The 16,081-nt window shown below is 32.0% G+C and overlaps 1 protein-coding gene across 1 annotated transcript in view; it reads left to right on the forward strand.

Moving 5' to 3' along the window:
- Window positions 1–16,081, forward strand: part of LOC114331331 (pancreatic lipase-related protein 2) — a 139,870-nt gene that overhangs the window by 22,253 nt on the left and 101,536 nt on the right. The window contains exon 2 of the mRNA XM_050655874.1: window positions 9,139–9,271. Coding sequence (XP_050511831.1) covers window positions 9,139–9,271 — 133 coding nt within the window. The remainder of the gene's footprint in view (window positions 1–9,138; window positions 9,272–16,081) is intronic.

The following is a 16,081-nucleotide window of genomic DNA, read 5'->3' on the forward strand; positions in this document are numbered from 1 at the left end:
AAAGTATTCCACATGTTGTCAATCTGGTGGTACGGAAGCGATATTTATTGTCGTTTTCTGCGCTGCTTCGATTGATAACTTAGTTTGTTTTCCGGTAGATGGCCCTAGTTCATCCGTGACATTTCTTTCTTTGCAATTCGGGAAGGCCCTAAGCTATGGTAAATGGTTAAAGCGGAGAGAAGAGGATATGGGTTTACTGATGAGGGGAAAAAGATCTCCGAAACCGGTATAGACTCTTCCTGCACTCTCCGCTTTAACCAGAGTATTATGCAGCTGCTGCATTTTCGTTTTGCAAAGAAATTGAGAATGTTTATACAATTATAAGAATGTGTAAATTAAATTCCGTAATATCCTTAGTTTTTAATTGATGTGGGTTTAAAGGGCTCGAATAAGGGGGTGTTTGCTCGCAAATAGAGGTTTTAAACAGCTATATCTCGCTAACTGTTCACTGTAATTAAAATCTATGTACAAGTTAATTTTAGACATTAAAAAAGCTACAATTCAGTGATGTATCATTTTTTTCGTAACTCCAGTATTTTCGGAGATATTTTGAAGTAAAAGGTGAAAAATACGAAATTGCAAAAAATAAATTTTTATTTAAACTCCAATTATTGTAAAATTAGGCCTTTTAAATAGGTCAAACTTCTTGGATGTGTTTGTAATACAAATATACAAGGAATTACAGAAAGGATAAGATTACTTTTTAAATAGGAGGGTAGTTATGGGGTTATTTTCACTGATTTTTTCGTAGAGAAAATCAGGTACAGACTTTTTGATAATAAGTCGCTAAATTTTTATGCTAGAAACTTTTTATTATTTTTTTTGAAAGATCTAATCGTATACTTAAAAAAATATTAGTTAAATTTTCCTCAAAAAAATGCAAAGTTTTCCCGGTATTTGGCTTTGAATATTTCAAATTATACATTTGACGAAATAAACTAACTTTTAACGTACCGTATCTCGGTTTATATTGGTCTTAAAGATATTACAGAAAAAGAATTTGATTTGTGTTACTAAAAAATACAATTTTGATATCTACAGTTTTTTTGACTAAATGCATATTTTTCGAGGTATTCTCAAAAAACCCTCTAAAGGAGTAGATTTTTTCGTCGAAAAACTGTTACTTTCAAGCGCGAATAACTCGAAAAATATTAGTTTTACGAAGAAAATGTAAAAAATATTTTTTTCTTAGAATTACTTTTTACATTGATTTACATGGTTAAAATTTAATAAAAAATTCCCACCCTCGAGATGAGGTGGAAACCATCCTCAAGGTTTTAGCGTACAGCGGTACAGAAAATGATCCTTGGACTCTTCCCTACCTTCTGTGAAAATTTCAAGTAAATCCATGCTGGACGAAAAAATTGTGAGCCAAAATGCTTCATTTCCTCGACTATAAAGCAAGGAAACGACGAATAATGGAGACGAAAGGGACTGTATAATATGCAGTCACATTCCATCTATTCGTCTAGGAAAAATTCCAACGGAAGTTGATTCCGTGTACTCAAAATATTAGGTGAAAAATAAAAGTAAGATTTATGGTTTAGATATGGGACTTCCCGTTTCTTTTTAGTAGATGTCGCTACCGCCACAGCGTCCGATATGCGGAATTATTGTTACAATTCTGCTTAAATAGGCAGCTTGGTTTCGTTTCGATTCAGAGGTGTTCATGTAGCCCCACTGAAGAGGTACGGGAGACCAAAACGGACGTATGGAGAGGGTGGATCATCTCTGAAGTGAAATGAAACATACATATACGCTGTTTTTATTTAATGATATTTTTTAATTAAATGAATAACTTTTATAAATAGTATGATACAATTGATCCAAAAGATGGCATAGCCCAGATATCCAAAGTGAAAGTTATCCTCCAACACCAAATTGTTCTAGATGGTCCACATAATGTTCAGAAAAACGTCACACCATTTTGAGCGTCGGGAAATTCGTAGTTTTTTACGTTTTTCGTCAATACTTCTAAAACTGTCAGGTTTAGCATGAACGACTTTCTATACAAAAATGTTCTACATTAAATTTGAAATAATACAGCCCTCTGCATAATCCCTCTAAAATGAACGGTTTCAAAGTTACGGAGGTAGTATAGTATAATTGGTCAAAAAAAAAGGCCTAACCCAGACATCCAAAGTAAAAGTTTTCCTCCAACACCAAATTGTTTTATATAGTCCACATATTGTTCATTAAAAAATTACACCATTTTGAGCTAATATTTTAAACAAAAAAGGTTCGATACATAATTGTTATAAAATCAACGGTTGCAGAGTTATGGAGAGTGAAAAGTGAAGGTTTTCGATACTTTTTATATTTTTTGGGCAATTGATGATGATTTTGGGTGGTGAGGTTGACGTTTCTTCAAAGGTTTATCATTAACATACCATCGGCCACCGAAATTGCAAATTTTATTTACAAAACACAATCCTGTTAAAGAAAATTTGTTTCATCAGTAATAATATTATAAATTGCCCAGAAAATATAAAAAATATCGAAAACCTCCACTTTTCACCCTCCGTAACTCTGGAACAGTTGATTTTATAACAACTATGTGTAGGACTTTTTTTGGTTTAAATTTTATGTAGAACATTTTTGTATAGAACATTGTTTACGCTAAAGCATAGTTTTAGAAATATTGACGAAAAACGTAAAAAAATTACTAATTTACCGACTTCTTCCCCCCCTCCCCCAAAAACCGGACGCTCAAAATGGTGTGTAACTTTTTGGATTACTTTTGGATGTTTGGGTTAGGCCTTTTTTGGACCAATTATACTATACTACCTCCTTAACTTTGAAACCGTTCATTTTAAAAGGATTGTGCATAGGGCCTTTTTTATTTCAAATTTAGTGCACAATATTTTTGTATAGAAGGTTGTCGTAAAACTACGAATTTACCGATTTCTCCCCCCCCCCCCCCAAACCCGACGCTCAAAATGGTGTGACTTTTTTCTGAACATTATGTGGACCATACAGAACAATTTGGTGTTGGAGGATAACTTTCACTTTGAATATCTGGGTTTGGGTCTAGTTATACCATACTAAATGTTTTTTTTGTCGCTTTTAATAAAAGTGATAAACGATTGATTTTATGTAGGTACATTTGATGAAGTATAAACGAAGGACCAGGCAGTATTTTTATAATTTTATAGTTGCATGCCCTTATTTCAGGGTTTTTTCTAGCTCCGAGTGCATATATTACTACACAATTTTTTCCAAAAAAATACTAAGAAGCTGTGAGTAACACAGTCAAATAGCCGTCGAAATCTCTCACATCGAGTCTTACCCCCCCTCCAAGCTATGCCTCCAATATTGCCGGTCCCCCGCCGTTTTTCACCAAGTTCTCACTTCTAGCCAATGTTGCAATTCGCTCTGTTGGTCTTGTGCTCTGCATTTTACTATCTAGGGATTATCTCGGTAATATGTTAACAGAGACTTAGGAAGTATCTGCCGTAAGCTATGCATCATTAGGCGTTGATGCTGGTTGGATTATGCATCCTTTTTACTGCTTTTATCATTTTACCGGGAATATATTACCAATTCCCTTATATAATGGGAATATATTCCCGATTTTTCAGTTGCTGGGAATCTTTTCAATATTTCCAAATCTTGTTTATGAGCGCATGCAATTGTCCTGTTAGGTATTTGTTAACTAATTTAGACAGTTCAGAAGGGACGTTGACAATACCTGGAGACTTGTTCTTCCTTTGTGCTCGTATTGCTTGTTTCACCTCTTCCATCATCGGAAGTTCTATCTTTAGAGTGTCTCCCTTAATATGCTGCATGTTGATATAATCTTCATTCTCTTGCGTTCCTAAACTAGTTTGGAAATGGGCTTCCAGACTGATTTTATTTTTCTTGGAGCGCTGGTTATCTGTCCTTCTTGATGTCTGTATAGATTTGTTCGGAGTTTGTATCCTTCTCTTACATTCGGATATATTTCTGGATCTCGGAGGTAAACTACACTATGACATTTCGAGCAACTGTGGAGTAGAGAACTTTGAATGCCATAAAAATCTGATATATCCCATAATTGTTCGAAAGCAATGTGACCACATATTTTAATGATAATATAATCAATTTGTATAATCCAACTAATAAAAAAAGTGGATTAAAAAAACTTATTCAAAACAACACCATGTTGACATAGTGTAGTTTACCTCCAAGGTCCAGATTTAAACCCTACCCTACATGTCAAAATAAAAGAGCATAAGTGATGGTTAGAGTATTTCAACGTCAAAATGATAATCATCCATCATGAAGAATCACTAAGCGCCACGTTCCTGGAAAAAGTAGCAGAAAAAGGCAGAAGAAGACAATAGGAGAGACGATTAGAAAATACTTGTATGTGGGAGACTAATAGGACCTAAGATACAAACTTATGGAGAAAATTTAATAAGAAAGTTGGTCCCAGGTACTGCTGTTTTGCAAGGCCTTTCACTTAGTATAAAGCGTATAACACCATATTTTCGTGCTCTAAACAGAACTGGCAAATGTCTTGCCTGTCAAGCACATAAGACTAAAATTGTTTTGTGCCTATTTAGTGAGCAATCTCGCTATTATCCTAGACACTTTTCAGATATAATTTGATAGGTCTTCTGTAAAGTTGACAGAATGTCCCTTGATTATCTCTTTAGACTGTTTCTATCTTGGTTTGTTTCTCAATCCTTCAAGGTCAGTAGCTGTCATTTTCTGCCATCAATTAAATTCATCGGCCTGATACTGGATCAGAGTCATGGTTACCCGCCCTATTCGCCATATTTGTTCTGTGACTTTTACCTGTTTCCAAACATCAAATCTTACTTAAAAGAAACCCACAAGTCATTAAAGGACGTAAAAAATCGGGGTAGGTATAATAGCCAGTCATAAGATGACCTGCAGCGGTGCGATATCAATCACATAGAGCGATGTAGGGTTGCAAAGGATACTATATTGAAGGGTAAAATTATAAAAAATTGCTAAGTAAATATGATATACCCTGCCAGACCTCGTATATAATGAGAAACTTCTAATAGATCGGTGTGATTATCTAGCTAATAATCTAAATTGAAGACAACTTTAGTAGGTATTCTTTACATAAGTTTCTACTTTTAGACAATAGCATGAATTAATGGATAATCAATGTATTTACGTCCACTGTTTAGAATAGAAAGAGATCATTTTTGACTTAAAAATAAGAATAGATAGTTTCTCGAAAAATATTCAAAACAATATCTAAAAATGTAAATACAGTATGCGGCAAAATTAACAGTACTGAAATGAATATTGAAGTGTTTATAATTCTTTATATGTATATCTATAATACATGATATAGCCTTGAAAACATCATTCACGACGACGAACGTTCCCTGTAAAACAGATGAGGAAAAATGAGGAAATTTCTCCCCCTAACAAGGTCCAAAATTAAAGAAAAAAATTGTTCAAACGTAAAAATATATTAGCTTACATGAAACCAAAACCACAGAAAGACAAATTCAACCCAATAAACACACTTGTTAGGAAAATTAAGGGAACTTAATGCCTATAAATTATTATTTATGGCTTTTATGTAATCCGAATTTATGTTTTTTATGTCTTTTGGTTGGTTTTTCATTGGAAGTTCCTCTCTAAGGCAAATTTCCCCTTCCAAGTCAAATTTTTAGATTCGCCCTGCCTCTGGCACGAAAAAATCTTAAATTCTAGTTCGCAATTACGAGATGGCAGACAGTGGATTTGTCTGACACCTTCAGAATTCCCCATATGTACGCATCTGGTGGCGTTAGTTCTGGTGAGTGGCAATTCCCAAAATGATCGCGCAATATTCGAAGAGACTCCCTGGCAGTGTGACAGGTTGTACTGTCCTGCTAAAACCATTGTTGATTTTAAGCTTGGAGCGTTTTCGTGAGTTTTCCGTATGACCAAAAATAGTATTCCACTATAAAAAATTTTTCTGCCAAACTGAGAACGATCCTGAAGTACCTAACATTAACATGATATTCACAAACGTTGTATCAACGTTCAGAAACCACTCAATACAGATATACACTTGTACGTTTTGGCACATGACACATAGAAATTTGAGGCATACGAAAAATAAAATAAAAATTCCATTTTTATTCAGTTGCAATGCGAAGGCAAAACAATCTTATTTTTCAATTAGAATACGGAGCGCAGTCCAGCCCTCTGAATCGCCGATTTTCGACTCTTGTTGGAGTCTCATCGGAGAGAACGTAGGCCTGCTACTCCATACTCCAATTGACCAACACCGAGAGTTTACCCCCACACCGCAACTGAAGTGAATGGACTAGGTGACTAGCGTCATCTGGCAATTGAAAGATGAAGTAGTTTTTAATCCTAATAGCAATATTAATAATATTTAAAACTATTAAAATATTACTAAAAGATTTTTAAATTGAAAACTTATTGGTCCATTTTCTTAGTAACACCTCCAAGGCTTCTAAAATTTGCAAACCAGATGGATGCTGAAGCGAAGAAGACAAGAGGGAATTCAAAAACTTACAATTCACGACCCCGTCTGTTCAGCTGGTAAATTCCAACAGTTACTTCTTTGAGTAACTAGGTTCATTTTCTGTTGGAATTTACCAGCTGAACAAACGGGGTCGTGAATTGTAAGTTTTTGAATTCCCTCTTGTCTTCTTCGCTTCAGCATCCATCTGGCTTGCAAATTTTAGAAGCCTTGGAGGTGTTACCAAGAAAATGGACCAATAAGTTTTCAATTTAAAAATCTTTTAGTAATATTTTAATATTTTTAAATATTATTAATATTGCTATTAGGATTGAAAACTACTTCATCTTTCAATTGCCAGATGACGCTAGTCACCTAGTCCATTCACTTCAGTTGCGGTGTGGTTGATAAACTCTTGGTGTTGGTCACTTGGAGTATGGAGTAGCAGGACTACGTTCTCTCCGATGAGACTCCAACAAGAGTCGAAAATCGTCAATTCAGAGGGCTGGACTGCGCTCCGTATTCTAATTGAAAAATAAGATTGTTTTGCCTTCGCATTGCAACTGAATAAAAATGGAATTTTTATTTTATTTTTATATTGGTCGTTACTTCTTTGAGTAACTAGGTCCATTTTCTGTTGGAATTTACCAGCTGAACAGACGGGGTCGTGAATTGTAAGTTTTTAAATTGCCTCTTGTCTTCTTCGCTTCAGCATCCATCTGGCTTGCAAATTTTAGAAGCCTTGGAGGTGTTACCAAGAAAATGGACCAATAAGTTTTCAATTTAAAAATCTTTTAGTAATATTTTAATATTTTTAAATATTATTAATATTGCTATTAGGATTGAAAACTACTTCATCTTTGAGGCATACGAATTAGTACTGTTTATTTTGCCGCATACCGTACATCAATGGTCTATCCATGCTGTAAATATATGATCAAAATCAGATATCTTTTTATCTTTGAATACTTCTCCAGAAAGAAACTAATCAGATACTGCAAGCTACAAGCATACACCTATTGTACGTCATGCATTGCACATGCACAGAGGTCATGGATGTGAACGTGGAAGTAGGATTTGTTGAGATGTTTTGTTTAAAAGAACTGTGAACATTTGTCAGAGTTTTAGCATTGCAAAGACCTTGGAAATTTTTGCTATGTCTTTGGCCCAAATCCAACCATTTGACCACTTACAACAATACCAACAATTATTGGTAAAAACACATAAACCATCAAGATTAACTATTTAGATGGCAAATAAGCCACAATTAAATTGAAAAAATAATTTTATTAACGTTTCGAAGCCCAAATCGGGTTTCGTTGTCAAAATACAAAATACTACTAAAATAAACAAAAATGTGTAAAAAATTCTTTTAATAATTTATTTAATCTGACTCATTTATATTGGCAATTCAGACGTATATTATACATTTTAAAGTAGAAGACTTTAAAATGATATCGCCAATATTTATGAGTTGCGTTCCTGGGAGACTTTACTAAAAGATAGTTCATTCGATTACATGAAATCAATCCCAACTCAAGAATATCCGTCACAAAAAAATCATAGCATGTGATCTGTCTTTAAAAAGACAACCAAATGCAACGATGGCAGTAAAATTCTCGCGTTAGAGATTCCATAGTAAATCACGAGGGAAAACCAGGAAAAAACCTCGTGATACTATCCCGACATTGTAAGTATGTGGTCTTACATTTAATTTATTTTCAAAAAACTAATACCAAATTCTGACTTAAATATGTTTAAATTATAAATAATATTAATAATACATAGATATCTATGCAATAAGTAATACTAAAATATAAAATTTGTACTAACTCGATATGTTATTTACTTACTAATCGTGGTATTTTCTTTCTATTGACTTCCTCTTTCAGTATGGGTAACCACATCCTACTGCATTCTACCGAGGAATTTGCGACACAATTGGTTTCATTTAGCATAATTAGAGCCGTTTCTTTGATTTTTCTCTTTTTACTATCTGATTCTTTCAGGACTATACTTGAATCTTTCCACTGAACTCTATGTTCATTATCTCATGCATGTTGACATATTTGAGATCTATCAAATTCTCTATTTTTAATATAAGACTGATGTTCACTTATTGTAACGTTTAATGGTCTTGATGTTTCACCTAAATAAAATTGTTCGCATTCACAAGGTATTTTATAAATGCAATTATTTGTTCTTTTTTGTTCATTGTTGGGTTCAGTTTTAGTTTGACGGATATTCTTGAGTTGGGATTGATTTCATATAATCGAATGAACTATCTTTTAGTAAAGTCGTCCCAGGAACGCAACTCATAAATATTGGCGATATCATTTTAAAGTCTTCTACTTTAAAATGTATAATATACGTCTGAATTGCCAATATAAATGAGTCAGATTAAATAAATTATTAGAAGATTTTTTTACTTAGCAACAACATTCTTGTTTATTTTAGTAGTATTTTGTATTTTGTATTTTGACAACGAAACCCGATTTGGGCTTCGAAACGTTAATAAAATTATTTTTTCAATTTAATTGTGGCTTATTTCCCGCTAAATAGTTAATCATACGATAATAAAGTCAAAAATATAAAAAAAACAATGTAGTAAACGAGTACTTATCGTACCCATAACAGCAATATTAACTGCAACATTATGATACTAATATTTAAATTGTGTAATATTTCAGGAATTTACGCTCAACAATCAACGAGTCGAAAAAAAGAGCCACAATCTGTAGCAGAATTATTCAACACAACTTCCTGTATTCCAAAACCATATAGATGTCCTCATAAACAGATACAATTTTTCCTGTATACAAGGTAAGTTGGTGAAAACAGTTTTTATATTTAGTCATAACTGTATCTACTATACCAGCGGTTCTCAATATTTTTCAGTCATGTACCACCAAATACTTTTATTATTTTTGGTACCACCTAACTGAAATACCTATCTAGCTAGGTGGTCTAATTAACTATAATAGTGGTGCTGATTTTGGATGTTTTTACGTTTTGTGTACCACCTCAAATAATGATATGTACCACCAGTGGTACATGTACCACAGATTGAGAACCACTGTACTATATTATACAGTATCGTGCAAATGAAAGGAATAAATTCGTTATCTCGTAAATCGTCGACTTTAAGAAAAATCCCGAAACAGGTCGATTTTTATTTTTAAATTATGATATTTTGGCATAATATATGTCATACTAGTGACGTCATCCATCTGGGCGTGACGACGTAATCGAAGGTTTTTAATAGGAAAAGGGGTCGTGTGCTAACTCATTTGAAAGATTATTCAATTCTCTGTTCGGTAATATACACATTTACATAATTATTTATACAGGGTGCCAAAAAAATTTAAATTAAATTATATGACAAAAAAGAAGAATGCATTTAATTTATTTAATTCAAAATACATTTTACTATTACCCGAAAACAAAAAAAAATATTTATTTTACAAATAAACATTACTTTTCGATTAAATTCAATGTTCAAGTCACCTCCCGCCAGCCACCTGCCTCAGGAAATTTGAACATTTAATTTAAGCGAAATGCAATGTTTATTTGTGAAATAAACATTTTTTTCTGATTTGAGACAGCAGTAAAATGTATGTTGAATTAAATAAATTACATGCATTCTTCTTTTTTTTTGTCAAATAATTTAATTAAAAAACAATTTTGGACACCCCGTATAAATAATTATGTAAATATTTATATTACTGAATAGAGAATTGAATAACCTTTCAAGTGAGCTAGCACACGACCCTTATTTCTATTTGAAAAAATCATCGATTACGCCATCACGCCCAGATGGATGACGTCACTAGTACGCCATATATGCCAAAATATCAAAATTTAAAAATAAAAATTCACATGTTTCGGGATTTTTCCTTAAAGTCGCCGGTTTATGAAATAAGGACTTTATTCCTTTCATTTGCACCATACTGTATAATTATGGACCTTTAAATAAATTTTCTTGTCAGTCTTGATAACCAATAAAAATACACACTACTCCAAGTAATTAACGCACCACCTTAAAAATGGGACATTTTTGATGTCTCGAATTTTTTAATAAACCTGTTGTCCGATTTAAGTGGTGGTTTTAATATGTTATAGATGGTTATAGCCTTATTCTTTAATTTAACAATATCGCTGTAATAATATTGTTGCTAGACAGGCAAATTGTCATTGTATATTGAGTGTATATTGGGAGTTCTCAAAGTTAATCACACCCTATGGAATATTCTAGCATTTATAAAATACTGAATTTAAGACCCAACAATAGCCTCAGATTTTCTTAACATTCTGTTTTTTGATTCAATCGCTTATGTTGGATAATAAAAAAGTTAGGTACTTTAAAAACTAGCCATGTTTTTCATCAATACAAGATGTGCGACAAACTTTAAAGGGTAATTCTACATGAAAAAGAAATGACTTATGCCTGGTTGCACCAACAGATCTTAAGCTTAAGACGTGCTTTAAGCTTAGCTTACGAAACATATGCGTTACACTATTGCGTCTTAGATGAATTTTCAGCTTGTCGGCATGGATTGCCACGTAGATTGGATCAAAACGAATGGAAAATTAAGGTGCAAAGTAAATTAGGCTTGTTCTTTCCTAGACTGGCCGGTTAAGCGGCTCTATCTATAAGCTGAGCTGGGCTAAGCTGGAACTTATGATTTGTTCGTGCAACCAATGCTTCGTTTCCAAGATACGGGGTTTTGTAATTTTTCTTAAAAACTGACGATTTTTTTATTGCTCTAAAACCGGGTGAGATATGCAAATGAAACTTGATGGGTTTTAAGAGGTAATTATTGCGCATTTTTTAACATACAATTAAGAATTTTATATTCACCATTTGCGTGCATAAGTGTAATATGACCCGATAGTCTAATCGGCATTGTCAATTCTTTTAATATTTTTTGCTGGCTTATGGTATCAAATACTTTCTCGTAGTCCACGAATATCAGTCCCGATAGTTTGTTGTATTCTGCAGACTTTTCTTTCAGGTTCTTTATTATTAGTAAGAGCTTGTTCTCTAGACTGATAGAAGTCTAACTTCTTAGCCTACAGTCCTTTTGACAATTTTTTTGATAACTTTATATGTTTGATTAATTATTTATATGGGAAATAAGAAATAAATATTTAAATAAATTTAAATATCTAAACAAAATTTAAAACCCACAGTATGGTGGAGATATGTAGATGATGTGTTTTCAATATGGCCTCATAGATCAGAATTTTTGGATACGTTCCTGAATATTATAAACGATCAAGAAGAGACAATAAAATTTACAATGGAAAAGGAATACAATAACAGCCTACCTTTCCTCGATGTTTTGATCTCAAAGAAGGATATTGGATATGAGACTCAAGTGTATAGAAAACCAACACACACCAACAGATATCTCAATTACAAGTCAAATCACAACATCAACGTTAAAAAGGGAATCATTAAATCCTTATATGATAGAGCCAAAATTACTTGTTCTAACGAAAATTCCTTTTTAGCAGAAAAACAATTGTTAACATCTGTTTTATTAAAAAATGATTATCCTTTATCGTTTATAAATAAGGAATTGTCAAGATTGGATCGAATGGAACAGAACAACTTAGAACGGGATCCTACAACATTCACCTGAAATAATACGAGGAAAATATCAATACCATATATAAAAGGACTATCCGAGAAACTTAAAACAATAGGAAATAAATTCAACATTTCAACAACATTCAAAACAACAAACACATTGAGATCTATTCTATCTAAAACTAAACCTAACAATGATCAAGAAAGAACAAAGAGTTGCATTTATAAAATACCTTGTGAATGCGAACAATTTTATTTAGGTGAGACATCAAGACCATTAGACGTTAGAATAAGTGAACATCAATCTTATATTAAAAATAGAGAATTTGAGAGATCTCAAATATGTCAACACGCATGGGATAATGAACATAGAGTTCAGTGGAGAGATTCAAGTATAGTCCTGAAAGAATCAGATAGTAAAAAGAGAAAAATCAAAGAAGCGGCTCTAATTATGCTAAATGAAACCAATTGTGTCGCAAATTCCTCGGTAGAATGCAGTAGGATGTGGTTACCCATACTGAAAGAGGAAGTCAATAGAAAGAAAATACCAAGATTAGTAAGTCAATAATATCGAGCTAGTACATATTTTATATTTTAGTATTACTTATATATCTAGTATTATTAATATTATTTATAATTTAAACATGTTACAAGTCAGAATTTGGTATTATTTTTTGAGAGTAAATTAATGTAAGACCAAATACTTACGATGTCGGGATAGTATCACAGGGTTTTTCCTGGTTTTCCCTTGTGATTTACTATGAAGTCTCTAACGCGAGAATTTTACTGTCGTTGCATTTGGTTGTCTTTTTAAAGACATATCACATGCTATAATTTTTTATGACGGATATTCTTGAGTTGGGGTTAATTTCATGTAATCGAATGAACTATCTTTCAGTAAGTCGTCCCAGGAACGCAACTCATAAATATTGGCAATATCATTTTAAAGTCTTCTACTTTAAAATGTATAATATATGTCTGAATTGCCAATATAAATGAGTGAGATTAAATAAATTATTAGAAGAATTTTTTTGCTTAGCAATAACACTTTAGTTTATTTTAGTAATATTTTGTATTTTGACAACGGCACCCGATTTGGGCGTCGAAACGTTAATAAAATTATTTTTTTCATTTTAATTGTGGCTTATTTCCCATATAAATAATTAATCATAAAAATGCCACAAGGAAATAGCTTCAGAACAACATTTATATGTTTGTGATAGCCAACTGAGAATGGATTTTTCCTAGGTAGATGCATTCGGTGAAAAGTTTGGCCAAAGCCTGGATAATTTTGTTTCCACCTTGTTTGATTGCCTCGATCACTACTCCGTCATCGCCAGGGGATTTGTTACTTTTCATTTCTGAAAGTGTATTTTTGACTTCGTATGATGTTACTTCTGGCATTAATTCTGATCGTTGGTTTGTGATTTTTTGCAGGGCTGATCTTACAGGAGAGCAGGGGTGCAGGATAGCAAACACTACGAGAAATATATATAAGTCCGTAGTAAACATCAGATAAGATAATGTTTCACGTAAAATTTAAATTAAGACATAATTTCATGAAAGTCTAATGTTAATCGGAGTAAAGAAGAACAGCTCGTAAACAAGTCAGCTTTTTAATGAGAAATCATTAAGCAAATTTTAAGCACTACAATTTATTTATACAATATAATTGCATAATTTGATTCTTGGATTATATTTACGGTATGTGGGTGTGCTAGACTTACTTTTTTTGTTTTAACGGTTGGTTTACGTATTTCTAGCGTAAAATTCCTAACATTGAAATTGACTTTGAAAATAATAATATTCAACAGATTAAATAAGCGGTTTAAACGCTGATTTGTTACTTTAACCTTAAATTAATTATTAGTGAAGGTGTTCCAATAAATATTTAAATATATTTAATATTGGTTTCGTTTTCTTTGGACTTGAGAGAAACCATAAAATATTTTATTTTTTTATACTATTTTTATTGGCATTTCAACTGCTCTTAAATATCAAAGGCCTTCCTCTATCTTTTCTCCTTCGTAGGAGGAGATTTTATAATTCCTTCGTCATTAGATTTCAAGGAAAAAACAAGGCATGGTACAAAGGCCTTACGACCATGTGCCAGAGACTAAAGAGTCTCGTCTAATTTAAGAAGAAAAAATATCGGGATACCGTAAATCATTTAACACAAAGATTCTTTAAACAAACAGCAGAGTCCAGAACAAGGATCAATGCTGTGGAAATGGACTACATACGTAGAAGTGCTGGAATCTCCCGATTGGACAGAATACGTAACGAAGAAATAAGAAGAAGGATGCAGGCACACGATACAGCGGTAAACAGGCTCGAGAGAAGAAGCCTAAAATGGTTCGGTCACTTACTTAGAATGGACGACCAACGATGGCCAAAGAAACTCCTGAAATGGAAACCCCAGGTAGGAAGAAAAGGGGAAGACCAAGACTATCCTGGAATGACACGATAAGGAAGGCCATGGAACACCGAGATTTGGAAGAGGAAGATGCCCAGGATAGAAATAGATGGCGGTTAGGTGTGGGGATGCGGCGTCAGCCGATATGACACCCCGTATATATATATATATATATATATATATATATATATATATATATATATATATATATATATATAAAAATGGGGTTGAGGTTTATTGGGTATACAGCTGAATAAAACCAAGTGGTACTCTGTTTAACAAATCGTTATATTTCGCTGATTTTCATCAGCATCATCAGACGAAAGCTACAATATTTAAAAAATGGTACAATGTTATAATATGATCTTTTTTTAACAATTTTTATCTTACCTAATTGAGGTTAACGGTATTAAGATATTAAGATGACATCGAGATACTGCAATTTTGATATAAAATGGATGAAATTTTGTTAATAGTGATGTATTAGGATTAATTTAAATTATTTTTATATTGACAAGAAGGAAAATTTTTTGATTTGAAGTTGATTGAATGTCAATAAGGTGAAGTACTAGATATACTAAATATTGAATGTTATTGAGCGTTTTATGTGAGAAATATAAGTTAGGTATAAATCGTTAATGTCACAAAAGCTTATTTGAATAAAATCTATTATATCGGTTTTCTTTTAGTTGGAAAATTTAATATTATTTTTTGTATGTTAATTATTTATTTAAAATATGTATTTATTGATGTTGTTTTTCTAATTGTAATAAATAAGCATAAATTTCACCTTCTTGTCAATATAAAAATAATTTAAATTAATCCTAATACATCACTATTAACAAAATTTCATCCATTTTATATCAAAATTGCAGTATCTCGATGTCATCTTAATATCTTAATACCGTTAACCTCAATTAGGTAAGATAAAAATTGTTAAAAAAAGATCATATTATAACATTGTACCATTTTTTAAATATTGTAGCTTTCGTCTGATGATGCTGATGAAAATCAGCGAAATATAACGATTTGTTAAACAGAGTACCACTTGGTTTTATTCAGCTGTATACCCAATAAACCTCAACCCCATTTTTATCTACCAGGTCAGCTGTTATCTTAAAAAAAAAAAAAAAAAAAAAAAATATATATATATATATATATATATATATATATATATATATATATATATATATATATATATATATATATATATATATATATATATATATATATATATATAATGAATAATTTTGGGGAATGCAGTCAATGTGTTTTGGGCTGATTAAAAGAGAGTAAGTTGTTATTTTTCTAGTTTTCATCTAAATTTAAACATTTGTATTTTTAGATTGTCTTGATAAAGGAAATAAATTGTCCGAAAGCTCGACAAAAGTTCAAAGTGTTTCTCTTTTAATCAGCCCAAAACACATTGACTGCATTCCCCAAAATTATTCATTTTGTATTATTAACAGTCACTACATATTAATAATCATATATATATATATATATATATATATATATATATATATATATATATATATATATATATATGATTGTTAATATGTAATGACTGTTGGAATGTAATAAAAATTTTATTTTATTGGGGAATGCAGTCAATAAATAT

Source organism: Diabrotica virgifera, chromosome 1 (assembly GCF_917563875.1).
Source record: "Diabrotica virgifera virgifera chromosome 1, PGI_DIABVI_V3a".
NCBI lineage: Eukaryota > Metazoa > Arthropoda > Insecta > Coleoptera > Chrysomelidae > Diabrotica > Diabrotica virgifera.